This window comes from Lagopus leucura, unplaced genomic scaffold (assembly GCF_019238085.1).
Source record: "Lagopus leucura isolate 7727_CA_CO unplaced genomic scaffold, USGS_WTPT01 111-11_obj-0_obj, whole genome shotgun sequence".
Lineage (NCBI taxonomy): Eukaryota > Metazoa > Chordata > Aves > Galliformes > Phasianidae > Lagopus > Lagopus leucura.
Window position 1 is genome coordinate 2,488 of NW_024965463.1, and position 17,600 is coordinate 20,087.

Consider the following 17,600-nt stretch of genomic DNA (forward strand, 5'->3'; position numbering starts at 1 on the left):
CCCCCTGGCAGCCCATGAGTTTGCTTCAAAATGACTTTGGAATGATCCTCATCATTCTGGATCTCTTCTTTCAGAGCCACTGCCTGCTGCAGGTGGGAGCTCTGCCCTCATAGAGTCCCTTCTGCTCATTCCCAGTGCCTCGGGGATCCCACTGAGCAGCACTGAGGCAGGGATGCTGTGCTCAGGGTCTCTGCACCAGGTGAAGCAGCTCAGGGTGGGGGGGAAGCACAGCTGGTGCGCTGTGGGATGGCCCTATAGAGCCATGGGGCCACGTGCTCCCCCCCTCACACGTGGAGCGGAAGGAAGAACGTCTTCCCAGCACATTAAAAATAAATGTGGCATCACACTAATTATGCTGTGTAATTAGCATTTGTTTGCTGCTTATCAGAAACCCACAGGGAGCGGAGCTGGACCCCATGCATCCTTTGTGTACCAGCCAGGGCTCCAAGCAGGATCGGCGCCAACCCAGCTATGGCCCACAGCATCAACCCCATCCCACAGCATCACCACCCAGGGCCCTCAGCTCCCCATTCCCCCTTCTCCCCACATGAGCCCATCCACAGCCGGGCTGCAAGCAACAGCTGAAAGGATGAATCCACAGCAATACTGGAAATTAGGTCAGCAATCGCCTGCAGCAGATTTTAACATTTATCAGCCCGGCTCCACTGCTGCAAGGCTCTTTTACCAAGAGCCACGCTGCCATAGGGCTGGGCCAGGTGCATCTGCCTGTGTTTCCCCCTCCTATAGAGAGTGAGATCATGGCTGTGAGGCTGCCCTGGGCTGGTGGAGCCAGGGAGGGGCAGCCTCCCCCCAACAGCACCCACAGCCCTGTGCTGCTGCCTGCACCCCATCACCCTACAGGACACAGCCACTGCAAGCCAGCAGGCAAACAAAAAGGAAACCAGGTGACATTTACCTAGCAAACTAATTGATATCCGAGTAATTGGAGAAACCTCGTTCCCCACCAGCTGGATTTCCCAAGCCTTTCCTGTCCCACTCGCTGCAAACAAGGTTTGTGTGCTAATCAGGCAGCTGGAATCACTTTGCTACCCACTGGCATTCTGAGCAACTTACACAGGCACCAGATTTACGGTGGGCTCTCAGATGCTGAACGCTCTCTGAAGAACTTATTTGGTGGTTTATTGGCTCTGTCTCTTCCAAGCAGTGACAGCGGAGCAGCACCAGATCACAGCTGGAAAGCCCCCAGGCAGGGGGTCCTCCCAAGGCTTAAGGAATAGACCATTATGCAAACACAAATCGGTGTGGAATTGGAGCACAGCTCACCGGCAGTGGTGCAGCGAGCCCAGGAAAACACACGTTCCTAAGGAAACCCTCTGCACTGAGCTCTCGTGCTGGGAACTGCACCAATGCTTCATTACAGGATGATGATGTGGCCCTTAAATTGTGTTCTTAAACCTGGGGTAATGCCTCATTGCTTTCCCCAGCCCCCAGGGTCTCCGCCCAGCTCAGCCCACCGCCCCAACCACCCTGTCCACGCACAGCCTTGTGGAGCTGCTCCATCACCCCCACGCCATGATGCATAATTACCTCATTTGCTATTAATTTGGATGTCAAGAGAAAATCCATTCATTTGCTTTTAATGAACATGGCCTTAAAATGGAGCTGGGGGTGATGTTAGCAGCCTGCAGCTGTGTCCTGCTATAGGAAGCACAAAGTCCTACTGCTGCCCAATGGGGGAAGAGCAATGGGAAGCCCCAAAGCAGCCCTTGGTGCCATTTGTTCCTGGGACACCCAAAAAGCCCATTCCAGCAAGCAGAGAGCTAAAGAGGAAGGGATGCACATGAGTTTCCTTAGCAAGGACACAAGCTCTGGTCTCTGAGTTCCCATTAAGAGGAGGTTTCATGCTTCACAAAGCGATTTCCCCTTCCCTGGTTTATAAACCAATTAGATAAAGACCAAGTTAATCCCTTATTGTGTTCAGAGCCACCAGCAGGCACCAAACACGGGGATTATATGCTTTGTTTAACTGACTCCCCAGGTCCTGGCAGCCACGAGCACCACAGGGCAGGGCGAGGTGGAGCAGAGTGGGGTCTGTGGGGCTCCCCAGTCCTACAACCCAGAGCAAAGCCCAGGCTCACGGAGCCATGTGCCTGCACGCATTGCTCTGTGGTCGGGCACAGTGCACACGGCTGCTCAGGATGTGGCCACACTTGAGGTATTGTGGCAGAGCCTCAGCCTGCAGCCACCAGGCCCTGTGCCAACGGTGGGGTCACACAGAACCTAATGGTTCCCCTCGGCTCCCCCCGCCAGGCACAGGGATCCCTCTGATCCCACGCAGCGCAGGCATCAGAGGAGCGCAGCACAGTGGCTGTGACTTCCCTTTCTTCCCAGCCTCTGTCCACCCCCACAGCGAATTCCCATGTGAAAATGGCTTTGAGGCTTCCCAGGAGATGGCACGCTCCTCCTCAGGGCCTGAAAACTTCGGCTGCTCGTGGGTTTGTCTTTACAGCACAGGAACGATTTTGAAGGAAAGGAGAATTCCATCAACGACCAATTGCTGCCAGTCCCTCTTTCCCTCCCAGGGACGAGCCCAACTCTAAAGCAGTCCCTGGGGATAGGACCACAAGGATCATCTAGTTTCAACCCCCTGCTGTGTGCAGGGATTGCCCAGAGCCACATCCAGCCTGGTCTTGAACGCCTCCGGGGATGGGGCATCCACAGGGACAAATTGCCCCATACCACCAAGAACCCACACCTCTGGAGAAAAAGCTTTAGCTTTGCAAAGTGGACTACACTAGCTTTATACAAGGACAGAAAGTGTTTTTCTGCTCTCTGCTGTTAATGCAAAGTTTCACAAAGGGCTTGACTGACAAGTGTTCGTCCAAACACGTTGGCCACAGAGCTTCCATCATGACCTGACACAAGTGCTCCTGGGGTTGACTCAAACTGCAAAAATCCAGGCCTGGAATCTGGCCATCCTGACCCGTTTGTGTATTAATAAGGACCTCCCTCCCTGTTCTCCTTGAGGGGAAATTCACCTTTTCCCTGAGAAGGAAGAGCTGGTCTGCACCACAAGCCCCACCTCAGTGGCTGTGGGGAGGCTCACAATAACCCCAATCAGGCCTGTGTCTGTGACACCCCCATACTAGGACTGCACTTCAGAAGCAATACAGAGCATTTCCCAGCACCATCAGCAACACCAGAGCACCGTGTGCCCAGCACAAATGATTTCCCACCCAGACACCGAGGCAGCAGGCACGCAGAAACCACTGACGCCAAACACACAGAAAGCTTCTCAGACCTCTGAGCCTCTTCCAAAGCACACAGCAGACTGCTGGCTCTGTCCCCTCCCTTGTGAGTCACACACCCACCTGAAACACAGTGTCCCGTCTGTTGGGACCAGCAGGAGCTGCGTGCTGTGCTTCTGTTCCCCAAAGATACACCAAGGGAGCACAGGCTGAAGGAAGGCTGGAGGCCATTCCAAAACCCTCAAGGGAGTCTCTGTGCCCCAGAGAAGTGCTGGGAGCCAAAGGGCAGCTCTGCAGCTTGTGGGATATTAAGTTAAGCAGCCCAGTGTCTCTTCGACAATCCCCTCCCTGCAACAACCAGAGTACTCAAGGAAGTTGTAGCAAAATTACAAGTAAATGTATGTATTTACAGTGCTTAAAAATAATGAAAAATATACTCTAAACGTCAAGTAACAAATTTAACAATGGCTGATCCGTGCCTGCCAGAACAGTGCAGCACCACTGCTGGTGCTGGGCTGACCACAGCCACGTGCTGCTCTGCCCCAGGTGGCACACAGCTGCTGCCTCTGCACCACCACAGCCTGCAGGTTCAATGAGGAGGGTCTTCACCTTCATCGCCTCTTCCAGAATGAGATTTTTCCTCCAGCTCAGCCCTCTCTTTCCTGCAAGAAACAGAAAGCAGGAAGGATTAGAGACTTAAAAAAAGAAGGAGCCAAGATATTCTTATGTCACCTACAGGTTTAGAGGCACAAGATGCACAAGTTTAGAGACACACAGTCACCAATGGAATAGGTTTTGTGTTTCTGCTGTGCACGCCTCCAAACCAGCCAGTCTTTATGCAGCAGCAGCAAGGAGCCCAGCTACCAGCACAGTGCCACTCCCATGGCCTGGCTGCACTGTGCAACACCACAAGAACAGAAAACCTCATCTTTTGTTTCTGGCTTAATGATTCAGAGAACGGAGGAGCTGAGCAGAACATGACAAGCTGCACTGGAAAGGTGTCATAAGGAATCTCTGCGAGGTGCCTCATATCTCAGCACAAGTAATCCTTGACTGCTGCCACCAGCAATCTTCACTTTCCAGTCCAGCACAACTCTCAAAGCGGGGTGGGCTCTGAGTCCTGACAGACTCCATTCACCCCAGAGCCCTTCACACAGTGCTAACCTGGTGTCTGTCCAACCTGGCGTGGCTCTGAGGGAACCCAATGATAAACTCTGATGAACTGTGCTGAAAAGGCAGCAGAGCCTTCTCACAGCACAAGGAACTCCCACACATCAGTGACTTGCTATGGATTTACGCTGTTTAACTGAGCAGCCACTGGCCAACATTGTGCAGAAGTGAGGGAGCCTGACCCTCCCCTTGCTTTCTGGCAACAGAAACCAGCACCTCACAGGATATTTCTGTTCACCTTCATGTCACACTTGTGGACATCAGTGCTTTGCTTATTGTGGGTGCTGGAAAGCGACCAAATCCCCAGTGACCTTCCCCTGCCCAGGACACGGTGCTCTGAGCAAGAACCGTGTGAAGTACCATGGTACCATGGCCACAATCACCCCCAGAAATCACCCTTTGTGGGGGCAGCGTTTCCTGATGTCACTGGAGCTCACCTTGTTACCCCACCTGTCCCTTTAATGCCATTACTGAAGATCATTACATGAGCAGATCCCCTTTGGAGAGGCAGCTGCTTGGGCTGCCCACACACCTACCTCTTTAGCCTGGAAGGTACAACTGCTGGGGGGGAACACATCTGCTTCTGAATGTACGCCCTCGATCTGATGTCAGCCTGGAATCAAGGAGGAAAATGAGCGAAGAGGGGCTGAGCCACCTGCTTGGTGTCTCCCCACAGTTATCTCTGAATGGCTTTGCACACCTTGATGCCAGCACACCCTAACCAGCCCTTAGCCGACTTGCTGAGACCAGGCTGTGCTCTTCCTTCCTCGGTGAAACAAAAGTTGTGTCCTGGAACCATGCTAACTGGGACTGCCTTGGGCTCTGCAAACAGCTGTGGGCTGCAGCCTGTTAGGTCACAGCACTCCAAGGTGATCCATGGTCTTAGCAGCTCTGATTCTGTGATATTCACACAATTAACCTTTCTGGTCACTAAACCAGCTGAGAAATAGGACTGCCTTCAGGAAGGGAACTATAAATTAAGAAGGGGAACAAGGCTACGGAGAGGGCCATTAAGAGCTTGGGAACACGGTGATACAGCAGGCAAGTTGTCAAGATGACGTGGGATGAAAAGAGAAGCTGGCATTGCCAACTCTCATACCCATCTTTTTCCTTCCTCTGTTCCAGCAGTTGTACCATGCAGCAACAGATGGAGAAGCACACCACTTGACTGCTGCACATCCTTTTCTCTTGGCAAGAGCTTGGCTCATCCTGCCTTCGTGCCTGGTGGGCTGGCTGTGTGATGGTAATTATGCAGCTAAAGCAGGTAAAAGCATCCAGTAAACACAAACAGAGACAAGGCACAAGCAAACCCGCTTCTTGGCAGCAAGGCAACTGACTGACACACCTTTCACACTGTCCCAGCCTGCGAGACCAAAAGCAAAGCTGCCAAGGGGAGCAGCAAACACACGAGAGTGCGTCAGTGCTATGAGCTCTGCTTTCCAGTACAACCTCCCCTGGGGCCACAATTAAGAGGTGTAATGTTGAGATTCTACTTAATGTGTGGTTTACTGCCCTCCTCTTCCTTGAAGCTGAGCTCGGAGCCATCATCAAATCCCTGCTCTTGCCAGCAGCCATCCCTTCCCTTCTGCTTCTGATATACACAAAACCACCTGGGAGAACTGAACTGCTGCATCTTATCGACAGTACAAGTCAGCACGCAGCCAGAGCAGGGCAAAAACACCAGCAGAAATCCCAAGAGGAGTAGAAAGTGTTTCTGGACACTTACTGGATGTTCTCATCCCCTAGAAGCACTACTGCTCAGCTTTCAGTGCTCCTCCACGTCAGGCTTAAGGCTCCCGAATGCCAACACAAGCACTCAGATCCTGGGCTCTTGGTTACTTTGAGAACAGACAGTTGATTTTAACGTTCCCTTAAAGTTTTGTTTCTCTTTTCCAGAGCCTTCCTTCCTCAAGAACGCTGCTACCCCGTGACATTTTCAAACAGCTGCTGCACCCCATCTCAAAGAAGGAGCCTCTCTCTCTACTTGAAAAGCAGTCTGTGACCTTCCCAGCTGGAAAAGCTTCACAGAATACAATGATCATTCTAATAAAGTGGGTTAGCACATCCCCGGTGGCTGTCCTTGAAGCATTTGCTGCTCTCATCTCTGTGCTACTTCTGAAGAGTCTCTCCCATGCCCCAGAAGAGCTCCCCACTATCCTTCCATCCCAGCAGCTCTCAGTCAGGCTTCTCAGGTTACTGCTGGAAATGCAGCCTCCACCACTGTTTAACAATTCTGCAAGCTGGAGAACAAAAAGTAGTTACATAAGGGGTGGTTTGTTTGGGAGATTTTTTTCCCTTCTCTCTATAATTGGACAGTTTCATAACTGAACTGACAAATAACTTTGATCACTCTTCAGGATAAGAGATTACGTGATGTATTTTACAACAAGGGAAAGAGGCTGTTCAATAGAGTCCCTGCTGGGAGACCAAGGGTAGCAAGAGTCAGGTCTACAAACTATTTTTCTAGGTAAGAAAAAGTCCAGACCACGTTCTGCTGGTAACATAAGCTAATGCTTGACTAGGTGGCAAATTACTGGCTGGTCTTCACTCCTAACACACTGCTGAGAGACAGCTTAACCCAGCGTATTAACCAAGAGGCTAATCAATAAGATGGATAACTGTCCAGTAATAATCCTCACTGATTGTTTCTATTTTCAGCCAGGCCCAGTGCTGGCATTAGGATCTGGAATTGTTGCTTTGCCTATTCTAGGAGGTTTGGTGGTGACCAGCAAGCTTGTACAGGGGGCTACACCTCAGTGCTAAGAGTTTTGGGACGTGAGGTACTGATGTTCCTGCAGGGCAGCAGGTGGTGCTGCCACACAGAAGAGGGATGATGGCTTATTTCTCAATTTTGCATTTGTAAGCAACGTATTTGGAGTATCTGTAACACTCCATATGATACCACCTGCAGAAACTCACAGCTCTGGCCTGGCTGACTCCTGTCCTCTCTGGTGGGCTGGAGCAACATCAGGCTGCCCCACCAGCCGCCTCCTGAGCCAGTGGGAACCAGCTGGGCAAGGTGCCAGGTGGAGCTAAAAGGATCATCAAGTGTGCTGGGGGCTGGTGTGCAGCCAAGCAGGAAGCTGAGGCGGCAAGAGCAGAAGAATCAGCCCCAGAGCAATCTTTATCAGATGGAGAGTGTTAAAAGCTTCTGTTTCCACACTGCATGGGGATCCTGGGTCTGAGCAGGCCCAGAGCGTGGGCAAACACTAAAGAGGGCTTCTGACCCCTGCTAGAAGTAGGCAAGGGCAGATGCTCTCCGGAGAGCTTGCCACTGTTCCTGTTTGAATGCTTTGCCTACTGTTCTCAGACAACAGCTCTGCCTACCTCAACTGGTATTGACTTCAGAGGTCCTGACCTTTGTCTGGGTAGCTCCAAAGGACCAACCCTCTGTCTCAAAATCTCGCCAGCTGTCTGGATGAAGGGATCACCCCTCTGCAAACAAAATTCTCCCAGCTCAGCCTCACACACACAGAAGGCGGACTAAGCAGGATGTAAATATTTACTGAAGGTGATAATCAACTTCTCTCTGCTTCCTCTGAAACATCACCCCTCTCACCTGCATCACAGCCAGTTCCTTGACCAACATGACAACACTGTGGGCTGAAGGCAAACCAGTCTGACGCCACAAAAACCCATGCAGGCTGACCAACCATACCCCTATGAAAGAGGAAGGTTTAAGTTCCCACAAGAGCTGACAGCACTACACACGCAGCAGAGTAGCAGTGCGTTCCTACAAACCATAAACACCACCTCAAAAAGGTACTGGCAGCTGAGCTATCTGCAAATCATTGCATTTCTGGGGCTACCAGAACTTGGAAACCAAGTGCTAACATTCCAGAAGTCTTCCACTGGACACTGGGTAAGCTGGCAGTGTATCACCCACCAGGTCTGCAAACCTGTTCTGGAGAGACCCTACTGCAAAAAGGAAGGAAGTCATACAGGGCAGGACTCCCCACAGCCTTCTGCTTCCTAACTCCTGCTTCAGGTGCTCAAGCTGAGGCTTCCAGCACTGCCCTGCATCAAGACCTGTGACTGCTACCACACAGAAGCGTGATGGGGAGATGTCCCACGGAAAGGGACATTAAGTGTCCTTTTCTGCTCCCACTCCTCTACCTCTACAGTAAACACATTCACTTCCTCCTGAATGTTTAACCTCTCTGCTAGGGAACACAATGGCAGTTCTTTCCATCACTTGAAATAAAAAGGTCATAGTTAGTGGATTGGAAAAAACTAGAAATTAAATAAAGGTGACCGAAGGCTCCGAGACACTTTTTTGTTTCCAAGGGGAATGCTTTTCTCCTCTGCCCAACTGCAGAGAGAGCTTATAGCTCTGCGGAGGCATCTGTCCCTTGCTGGAAGAGGTTACATAAGAAGATCTATCAGCCTACTCCCGTCTGGCAGGTAGTGGTTTATGAGATCAGAAACTCTAGTTCTGGAATGGATGCCTCAAGGTTTGTTTTGCTCTGAGGTGTTAGATTGTGTGTTTTATAACTATAGACTCAATACTCTGCTTTCAGAAAACACTGCAGTGCCAAGGAAAAGCTCCTGTGTGCGCGGACTGCCTAACAGGATCATCCTGGTGCTGCTCTGAGGAGCTGCAGAGCAAAGATGGTCAGGCACCTAACGAGCATGGAGGTGCAGCAACGTGAACTGCGTGTTCCAGAGCACCATTACCAACAGGGACATCTGACCAGACCCTGCTCCACAAGCAGCCACTGGGTCAGGCACACCCAAGCTGCTAACAGCAGGGTGACCCCAAGAGGGATCAGACTAAAAGTCCCAAAGGCTTTATGGTTCTCCAGACCCCTTTTCCAAGCACTGCCGTGATTTAATTAGCACGAAGCAAAGCCCAGGTGGCAGCTGCGGATGACTGAACGCGATCCAGTGCTGTCACCTACTGGCTGCCTGCCGCCCCAGAGCCCGCAGTTCCTTGCAGAGTGCAGTAGCAGAGAAAAGCCCACAGGAGCAGCACTGCGGTCTGTGCTAGGCTCAAAGCATGAGGGAACCGCATTTCCAGCTCCTCTGTATCAACAACATCAGCACCGCTGAAGTTGCCTGCAGAGAGGAACCAAGGCATCAGTCAGGCTGGGTCTGCAGCGAAGGCTGCGTGTTGCTTCTGAGCACTGCGTCAAAACAAGAAGTGAGGAAGATGGAAGGATCTACCACATAAACAACACCACAACAGGCTGAGGAGAACAGGACAGCAAGAAAAGTGCCCGCTGCAGAACTGTCACTTCCAGATGGATGGCAAACCGGGACTCTGAAACACAGGCTTGGCATCCACAGCTGTCAGCTCCCTCCACTGACTACTTGCCTTCCTTCCCTGCCCCAGGCCTACATTCCCCTTTCTCAGCTCCCTTGCTTTTCTACCTGGCGGATGGGCTCTGGGATCCGGTACTTGCAGCAGGACTTGACAAGCTGCACAGCTGTCTCCAGGCATATCCGGTGGCCCACTGAGATGTACAGGGGTTTAGAGCTGTTGTTGCAGCCTCGCAGGGCCTGTGCGTTAAGAAACAATGGAGATCAAATCCTTAAGAGGCTTATTTCAAACAAATAGAAAGTAGCAGATGAATCACATTGCCTTCAGAAAGCAGGAGGTGGTCTGTGTTTGGTAATGCCCAACCTTCTTAATCTTTTGCTATGCAGCATCTCTTTACAGAGACTGTTTGCCCTTTTAGATCCGAGACCCCCAGATGCCTCTTGCTGCTCTGGGAAGCAATGAGACTTGCTAATGCAGGCTGTGTTGACATTAACACCAAAGGAAGTTTCTTACACCCGTCTGTTCCCTGTGCAACTCTCTTCAGAGTCCAGTGCTCCTATGGTGCATCCTGGTAAGGTGCTGCAGAGTTGGCACCTCTCCCTTAACGCTGTGGTTCGTGGAAACTGTGCTGGAACACAGCACCTCAGGTGTCACAGCCCCGTATGTGAACAACACCTGAACCAACAACACCTGAACTACCAACTCCTTCTATGGATATCTGAGCTGCTGGAAAAGGGAAATCAGTGCTACCAGTCACCTGCTCAGACAACATCCCCCAATGCTCCCACCTGCATAGAGTTAGAAGATATAATGGCCAAGCAAACAGGAAACTCCCTGTGGCTTACCATACCAAGGACAGCCCCCGAGGTGCCCGTCAGAGGGAAAGTATCTCCTTTCTTCTGCAGGGAACGAATCTAGAGCATAAAAACACCCAAGGTCAGAAATTACACAGTGAGTAAGTATATAATTGTGACTGTCCTGGTTTCCTAGGGCCATAAGAGAGTGGAAAAAATTCCCAACCTGGCTTCACCTGCTCTTTGTGCAGCTCATCCTTGACCAAGCCATCCACATGCAGGAGGTTCTTGGCCACTCCAACACACGGCAGATCTGTCAGGACTCCCAGATGACAGGCAACGCCAAACCCTACCAAGATGACAGCACTGTAACTGCTAGAGATCAGAGGATCGGAATCTCAAATGGATGCTGCTGGTGGAGCAGAGCCCTCCAGTGCGGTCCTACCTCTCTGATGGAGCAGCCCGTTCCCATCCACAAGAAGCACCTGAAAAAGACAAAAAAAAACCCACACAGAGTAGGACTCCCAAAGCCAAAGCAGACCTGGCTGACAGTGGCTCAGCATCCCTGCTCCCCAGGAAAATTGCACCAGCTGCTTCAATGCAACTTCAGTGCAGCACTGAACTGCCAGCAGAACACAGGCAGACCATGCAGCCTCAGCAGGACTCTGAGCCTACTGGGGGTAAGGGAACGTGCCACACCTGAGGTCTGAGCTCGGGCTGCTCCTGCTGAAGCCTCTGAACAGCTTCCACCATGAAAGGGACCTCTCGGAAGGCCAAGAATCCTGCCACGTACGGGGCATTGACGGCCACCATCCGGCAATCCTCGTACAGCACCTGAAGAGCACAGCGAGACAGCACGCGGCAACCTGCAGGCGCCTGCTGGGCAGCTCCCGGCTGCAGACACCTCTGGTTCACATCCTTTACTCTCAGCACTTCGTAACGGCATCGCCTTCTGGATCTCAGCACAAAACGCGCCGTCCCGGCTCTCTCCCCCAGATTTAAGGACGAGCACGGCTGACGGAGGCGCGCAGCGCATCCCAGCAGCTCACGCCGAACGCCGCTCGGCCTTAACTCCTCCTCTCGACCCCCAACGTGACTCCGTGCCCCCGCCCCAGCGGTAGGTACCTCGAGGCCCGGATAGCTGAGCACGACGAGCGACACGCAGGCGCTGCCGTCGTTTTCCCTGCCGTACGACAGATCCACGCCGCCCACCCGCCGCAGTCCGGCCCAGCCCGGCTCCCGCTGCCACCTCTCCGTGTCCTCCGGCACCACGGCGGCCCGCAGCCCGGCCTGCTCGCTGCGAGGGACCGCAAAGCTCAGCGCCTCGCTCCCTCCCTGCCCCGACGGCCACCATCCCGCATCCCGCGCAGCCGTTACCGTTCCCAGCTGCGGAGCGTGGCGGCCGGCAGCGCCTTCGGATCCATCTCCCCCCCCCCCCCCCCCCCGCCCCCCCCACAGCAGGCGGGCGGAAGGAGACGGCAATAGAGCGCGCTTCCGCGGTTTATTGAGAAACGAAGAGCGCCGCCTTGCGGCGGGGAGGAACCGGCCGGGCCTGCCCGGGGCAGCGGCTGAGGGCGGTGATGGAAGGGAGGCGTAGGAATGGTTGCACAGGAATGGCTCGGCTGGATTCTGTCTTGGTTCTGAAGTCTGGGGCAAAAGGGGGCCGTGTGGTCGCCCAGCACCTCTACCACGTGTTAAGAGAAAGCAAGAGTACAAAACTCCCTGTAACAGAGAGCTTGGAAAAGTTTTCCCCTCATGAAGGAACAATGCTTTTTTTTTTTTTTTTGCTTTTTTTTTTTCTTTTTAAATATCCATCTTCATCCTTCAGAGGAGACCCCTCAGAGGAAAGGAACCCCCCCACACTCTTCTACTGCACATCTCACCTTCACACTGGTTGCACCCCTTCCTCAAAAAAAAAACCAAACAACAAAACAAAGCACCAAACAACCAACAAAACCCACAAATACACCAAAAAAAAAAAAAAAAAAAAGCACCAATCCCTGAATTTCCCAAATTTCACTGGTACCAACAGCAAATCAAGGCACTACAGCCCCTGTGCACGGGGAGGGCAGTGTGGGCACTCTTAGCTTTCCCTACGCTCTCTCTTGAAGGCAGCAGCTGCTTTCCAAGTAGCAGCAACATGAGAGAGGTGAATCTCATCTGGGAACGTGTCCTGCAGCTCCTCAGCCAGCTCAGAGTCTTTTTCATCGAGGAGAGGAATGAGTGATTCCTTCACACTGGAAATCAAAGAGTAAAAGTAGTGTTAATAAATGGGATACAGCATTGGGTTAATGAGCCCTAAGTGGGATGCTGCTGGTTGGCATCATTGTGTCTGCAGAAAGCTAAGCATGCTCAGCTGAGTGACAGCCGCTGTATTCCCCAAACAACCCATGTAAGAGGCAGAAACACACAGGGCAGCTTACAACTGCCCTGCACATTCTTAACAGCAACGCTTGCGCTACGTGGCCAGCAGAGCAGCCATTTGCTAACAGAACTGTTTCCATCAAAGGCATTTTCATAGTGGCAGAGAAGCTTATGTTGTTACTAAGTGTGGGTTGTTTGGGGCTGCACAAATCCATTTACCCCCACGTGGGTCTGAATTCATCTGTAGATCTGACACGCTTCAGCTTCAGGATGATCATCTTATGGAGCTCCTGCAGGAAGGTTTCCAGCCTTGAGTGGACAAAGTAAGTATTGAGGAGCTTGGCCATGTCTGGACTGAGATCAGCTTTGTATTCTGTACTGATGTCTTCAAAAGGATCCTAAAAATGCAATGAGAGAACAAATTAAAGAACCGAAACCCACGCACATCAAGCAACTTCATTTCAGAGGTGAGAGGACATCGGAGCAGTCACTGAGGACACAGCCCATCTTACCCTTCTGAGGCGCAGAAGCTGCTCAGATTTGTGGGTAGAAAGAAGGTGCCATAGGGCTATGATGTGCTTTAGGTGGCATCGTCTGAGGGCCTGAAAGAAAGTGGATGGGAGGGACGTGTTTAGGAGCTTGTTCTTCCTCCACATTTCCCCATGCAGGGCAAAACTTCAGAGGAGTACAAGCACAGGCAAGATGCCCACTAAGAAAGAAACCACACGAGAAGGCAGAGTAACACTGACCTGATCCAGGGAATGTGCCCTTGCCCACAGCACAGGGAACCAGACCATGCTTCAGGTCCCTTCCAACCCAAGCCATTCTATGACTTAACATTACAAAACCTCTATCACTTTCCCACTCTGTGTCACATAACTGTCACTGTCACAACATAGTGCCTTTGCCCACCATCAGTCAAAAGAACCTTTTTACACATCAGTAGGAGGCAAAATCTTCCCCTTTCACCCTTTGAGAGGCAAAGGGCAAACCAATGTTGCCAAAAGCTGACTCGTGACTGAAATTCTTCCTTTTTCTCAGTTTAAACACTGCAACTAATTATGCTGACGTTCACCTAACTACTGCCCTTCCTGGTGGTGCTGGCAGCAAAGCACAGAGCTGCAGACAGGAGTCTGACCTTCTACACATCCTGCACTTGCAGGGTTTTGCAAGAACCTGCTGAGTGTCATGAACCATTGGATGCTCCCACCTGGTAAACCCCAACTGCAGTGGAAGTGAAAATTGTTTTCTACCCTGCTGTCAAATATGGTGGGGAGAGAATCCTAACGTGTTCTAATTCAGCTTGAATTAGAAGTTTTAATGAGCTCGGAGATCAGACTGTCTGGATTTAGTATAAACCAGTACATATTTTTTCATCTAAGAACTTGTACTATGCTCTCAAGACTCACCTGCAATACATGAGGGTTTGTCTGATCACCCATCTGCAGAACATTTTCAATGTAGTCAGTCAGAAGCATTTCAGTGTTCTCTCCAGCCATGGCCAGAAATTCCAAGGCAATTTCAGTGACAGACAGAGCATCACAGACATCACTGTAAGATTGTAAGTCCCCACTGATAGCATTCATCACAGAACTGGGAAGTGCACTCTGAAAACCATGAAGTCAAAGCAGTGTTAGTTTAGAACCACTCCTTACTGCTGCTCAAGTTGCTGAAGGCCCAGACAAGGGACAGAACCCCAATTTAGGAAAGTGATAATGCCTAATATCATCTTTGCTTTGTAAATCCTAACTGATGAAAGACAACTACAGGCTGCACATTCAAGGCACGCCAACAGATTAGCAGGCAAGTCTTCAAAGCGGATGGGCAAAGCAAGCAAAGCAGGCCCACACCTCTTAGCATTTAAGGGGTCACACGCTTGCCCTGTTCCCTCCAGGGCAGAAACCCACCTGATGCACACGCTGCTTATTCCTGATATCGTTAAATAGCTCCTCATAATTCCGATCATGTCTGTAAACGAGGGTGGGTATCCCCTGTCAACAGAGAAACCATTTGTTGTAGAGCTTTGTAACATCGCTAACCCTGCTACAGCATATGCTTTGCTGCAGCAGACTCTGCAGGGCTTCCAGCAGCAGCCAGCACATCATCAGAGCCCTGCAGACAACTGCAGGCCAGGCAGCAGCTAGTTGCCTGCTAGCTGTTTTCTGGCTGCCTAGAAACACAGCCAGCTGCCTTGTCCTACCGTTAGGGTGATGAGCGGCTTCCCCTGCAAGAACTTGCTGATGACTTGCTGCTGGATCCTCTCCAGATCAACATGCTGCAGTGTCTCCCCTCCCTTCTCCATGCTGTACTGGCAGTTGGATAAGATCAGGGGAATCAAGTCTCTCTCAACCTCGTAACTGATCAAGTGAAGGTCAGCCACTTCTGATGGACTGACCAAGTACCTGGAGAAGGAAGGGAAAAAAAAATTGTCTCCATTTACAATGACAAGCCTTTATGAAGCAGGGAAAGCAGATCGTGTGATGGCAGTTGATAAAACAGACCAAAAAGTGCTTAGCTGCCAGAGCAACGTACCGGTCATCTTCTTTGGTGTGTTTGTTCACCGAGTGGATGAAGTCATTTTGCAGGCTGATGAGGTAACTGACTAAGGCTGTGGAGCAGAGGCCCAGTCCCTGACGACGTGGCAGAAGGACCTCAAGCTTGCTGTCCAGGGTCAGGTCAGCATCACAGTAGCCTTTAGGAAGTTTAAATTCCCCTGAAATAAAAAGCATTGAAAGCTCCTTGAGGTGGCCTGGAGCCCACAGTAAGCAGCTTCTCCTGAGCTGACACGTGGGAGAAAGGATGCAACGGGAGGAGAAACCAGCCCTCGTTCCATTGCCTGTAAGTGCTAAAGGAAGCAGGTTAGGGGAGAATATTACAAGCAGGAAAAAGCCTTCCATTGCATATTTTTTAACTTCTAATGACCAAGGTCAGTTTTATGGATGCATGTCAGCAACTGATGGGAGAAATCCACCAATGGTATTGGAGGACCCCTGTCTGACAGCAGGCACTCTCTCATTTCCACTCCTCAGAACAGCGCTGGGAAAGAAAAATACTCACCATTGGTATCCAGTGATGACCTCAGCTTGTTCCAAACTGACAGGAACACATCAACTCTCCTCTCCAACAGAACCCACATCACATCTGGCAACACCAGAAACAGGAAACACCTTTTACTGGCAACGCCATGAAATCCAGTAATACGAGAGTTTTCAAAGCACCTCTGTTCAAACACATCAGAAGTGCCTAAATGCACATTGAACAGTTTCCTAATGTTATTAAATGGAGTCATTTGCTCTGTTTATGTTCTTCCATTATTGTGCTAAGTTGGCCCAGGCTACAAAACTCGGTTTGACCCTGCATGACCTTTAAGTCCTGTTCTATAAGTACTCAAGAACAGGAGGAGCTGTTGCACATAATTGCAATTATTGCACATAAGTGCAATTGATTTGTCACAAACTGTTTCTCCAGCATCAGAAAGGATGGACCTCTCTCATACATTTTAGGAGGGCCCTACTCCAGGGCATAGCTCCAAAATTCAGCATATCCACACCTGCATCCCTACCCCTTGTAACCATCCTCCCCATGTTTATAATTCTCTCAAAACCCACTTTATGGTTTTTAAAAGAGAAGCCTCCAATATCAAGGCTCATCCAAACAGGGGATGAAAGGAAAAGACTGCAAGTTTAACAGGAACGTTCACCTCCATTATCAGCTGGATTCTCCAGGCAATCATTCTAAAGCACTTTTCGTTTCACTAATTTGCAGTTTGGGCAGCATCTTCTCACCTGAGAGGGGCTCACTGAGGAACTCTCTGATCGTGCAGCGTTTGGCATCAGAGGTGTTCTGAAACAGCCTCACCAGGTCTCTCTGAAGAGCCAGAATCTCCGGCAGATATTTTACCAGCCTCAGTTCTGCTTCCTGGAGGGGGAAACGTGACCCATGAGTAAAGCTGTCCTTGGGCAAAAGGTGGTTCTGAATACTTTTACTGAATTACTTGTTAGACATTACAAAGAAGAAATATATATGTATATATTTTACATGTGCAGTTCAAGATTATCAAAGGTGACGATGAGGAAGACACTATAATCAAATGCTAGAACACTGCTCAAGTTTGATTTTGTATTCTCAATCAGTTCTGTGCAATTTTACTGTTCTTTTCCAGTTTGATTTTGCTGCTCGTGCTAGAGCAGAAATGCCTGGGCACCTGTTCAGGTTTTGCTGGATGCGGGATGCTGCCATTGGGTGTCCTCATACCCTCATGGGGAGCAAACCCAAAGAACATTCAGCATATCCTGGAATAAACTGGTGACGTTACGACTCCTTTGGAAAAGTAAAGAAATGCACAAAGGTTTCCTGCAACGGCCTACCTCATTTTTAATAAACAGGGCTTGGGAAGTGGGACCAGACAGAGCCAGAGGTCCCTTCCAACCTCAACCATTCCGTGAATCTATGGACAGATATCTGAACACTGTGGGGTCCCACCCCTGCATCACATTCACCTTCTGCAGGAACTTCCACAGGAGTGGGACGGTGTCCTTGGCGTTCATTTGCTGGACTACATGGCCCAGGTTCTCCACTGAAATCCTCTTTCGGCTGCTCCACATCTTGGAGTGATGTATGTGGCTGTCTTTGGGCAGTTGGGACAGGAAGGTCACTGGGTCACCATAAACTATTTTCACTACTGGATTGGAAGAGATTCTCTCATCCTCTTGAATTTGCTCATTTAACTTCCGAAGCTTTTTATCCAAGTCCTGAATAAAAGAATGACGTTCTATCAGAATTGGCAGCTTTGTTTAAACT

The 17,600-nt window shown here is 50.6% G+C and overlaps 2 protein-coding genes across 4 annotated transcripts in view; both read right to left on the reverse strand.

The window, feature by feature from the left end:
• Window positions 1-3,595: 3,595 nt before the first annotated feature.
• Window positions 3,596-12,314, reverse strand: ENDOV (endonuclease V). Its single transcript, XM_042892593.1, has 9 exons — window positions 12,300-12,314; window positions 11,562-12,083; window positions 11,136-11,270; window positions 10,882-10,921; window positions 10,673-10,785; window positions 10,488-10,556; window positions 9,753-9,881; window positions 4,916-4,992; window positions 3,596-3,871 (listed from the first exon to the last, which is right to left on the reverse strand). Exons 1-9 carry the CDS (start codon window positions 12,312-12,314, stop codon window positions 3,799-3,801), a joined length of 1,173 nt encoding a protein of 390 aa, XP_042748527.1. The 3' UTR covers window positions 3,596-3,798.
• The window catches only part of RNF213 (ring finger protein 213), a 48,565-nt gene continuing 42,883 nt past the window's right edge, over window positions 11,919-17,600 (reverse strand). For all 3 annotated transcript variants that reach the window (XM_042892595.1, XM_042892596.1, XM_042892594.1), the window contains exons 58-67: window positions 17,300-17,551; window positions 16,586-16,718; window positions 15,858-15,941; window positions 15,333-15,513; window positions 15,001-15,202; window positions 14,708-14,791; window positions 14,210-14,407; window positions 13,313-13,402; window positions 13,020-13,198; window positions 11,919-12,673 (exon numbers count right to left, since the gene is read on the reverse strand). In XM_042892595.1, coding sequence (XP_042748529.1) covers window positions 12,520-12,673; window positions 13,020-13,198; window positions 13,313-13,402; window positions 14,210-14,407; window positions 14,708-14,791; window positions 15,001-15,202; window positions 15,333-15,513; window positions 15,858-15,941; window positions 16,586-16,718; window positions 17,300-17,551 — 1,557 coding nt within the window. In that variant the 3' untranslated portion in view covers window positions 11,919-12,519. The remainder of the gene's footprint in view (window positions 12,674-13,019; window positions 13,199-13,312; window positions 13,403-14,209; window positions 14,408-14,707; window positions 14,792-15,000; window positions 15,203-15,332; window positions 15,514-15,857; window positions 15,942-16,585; window positions 16,719-17,299; window positions 17,552-17,600) is intronic.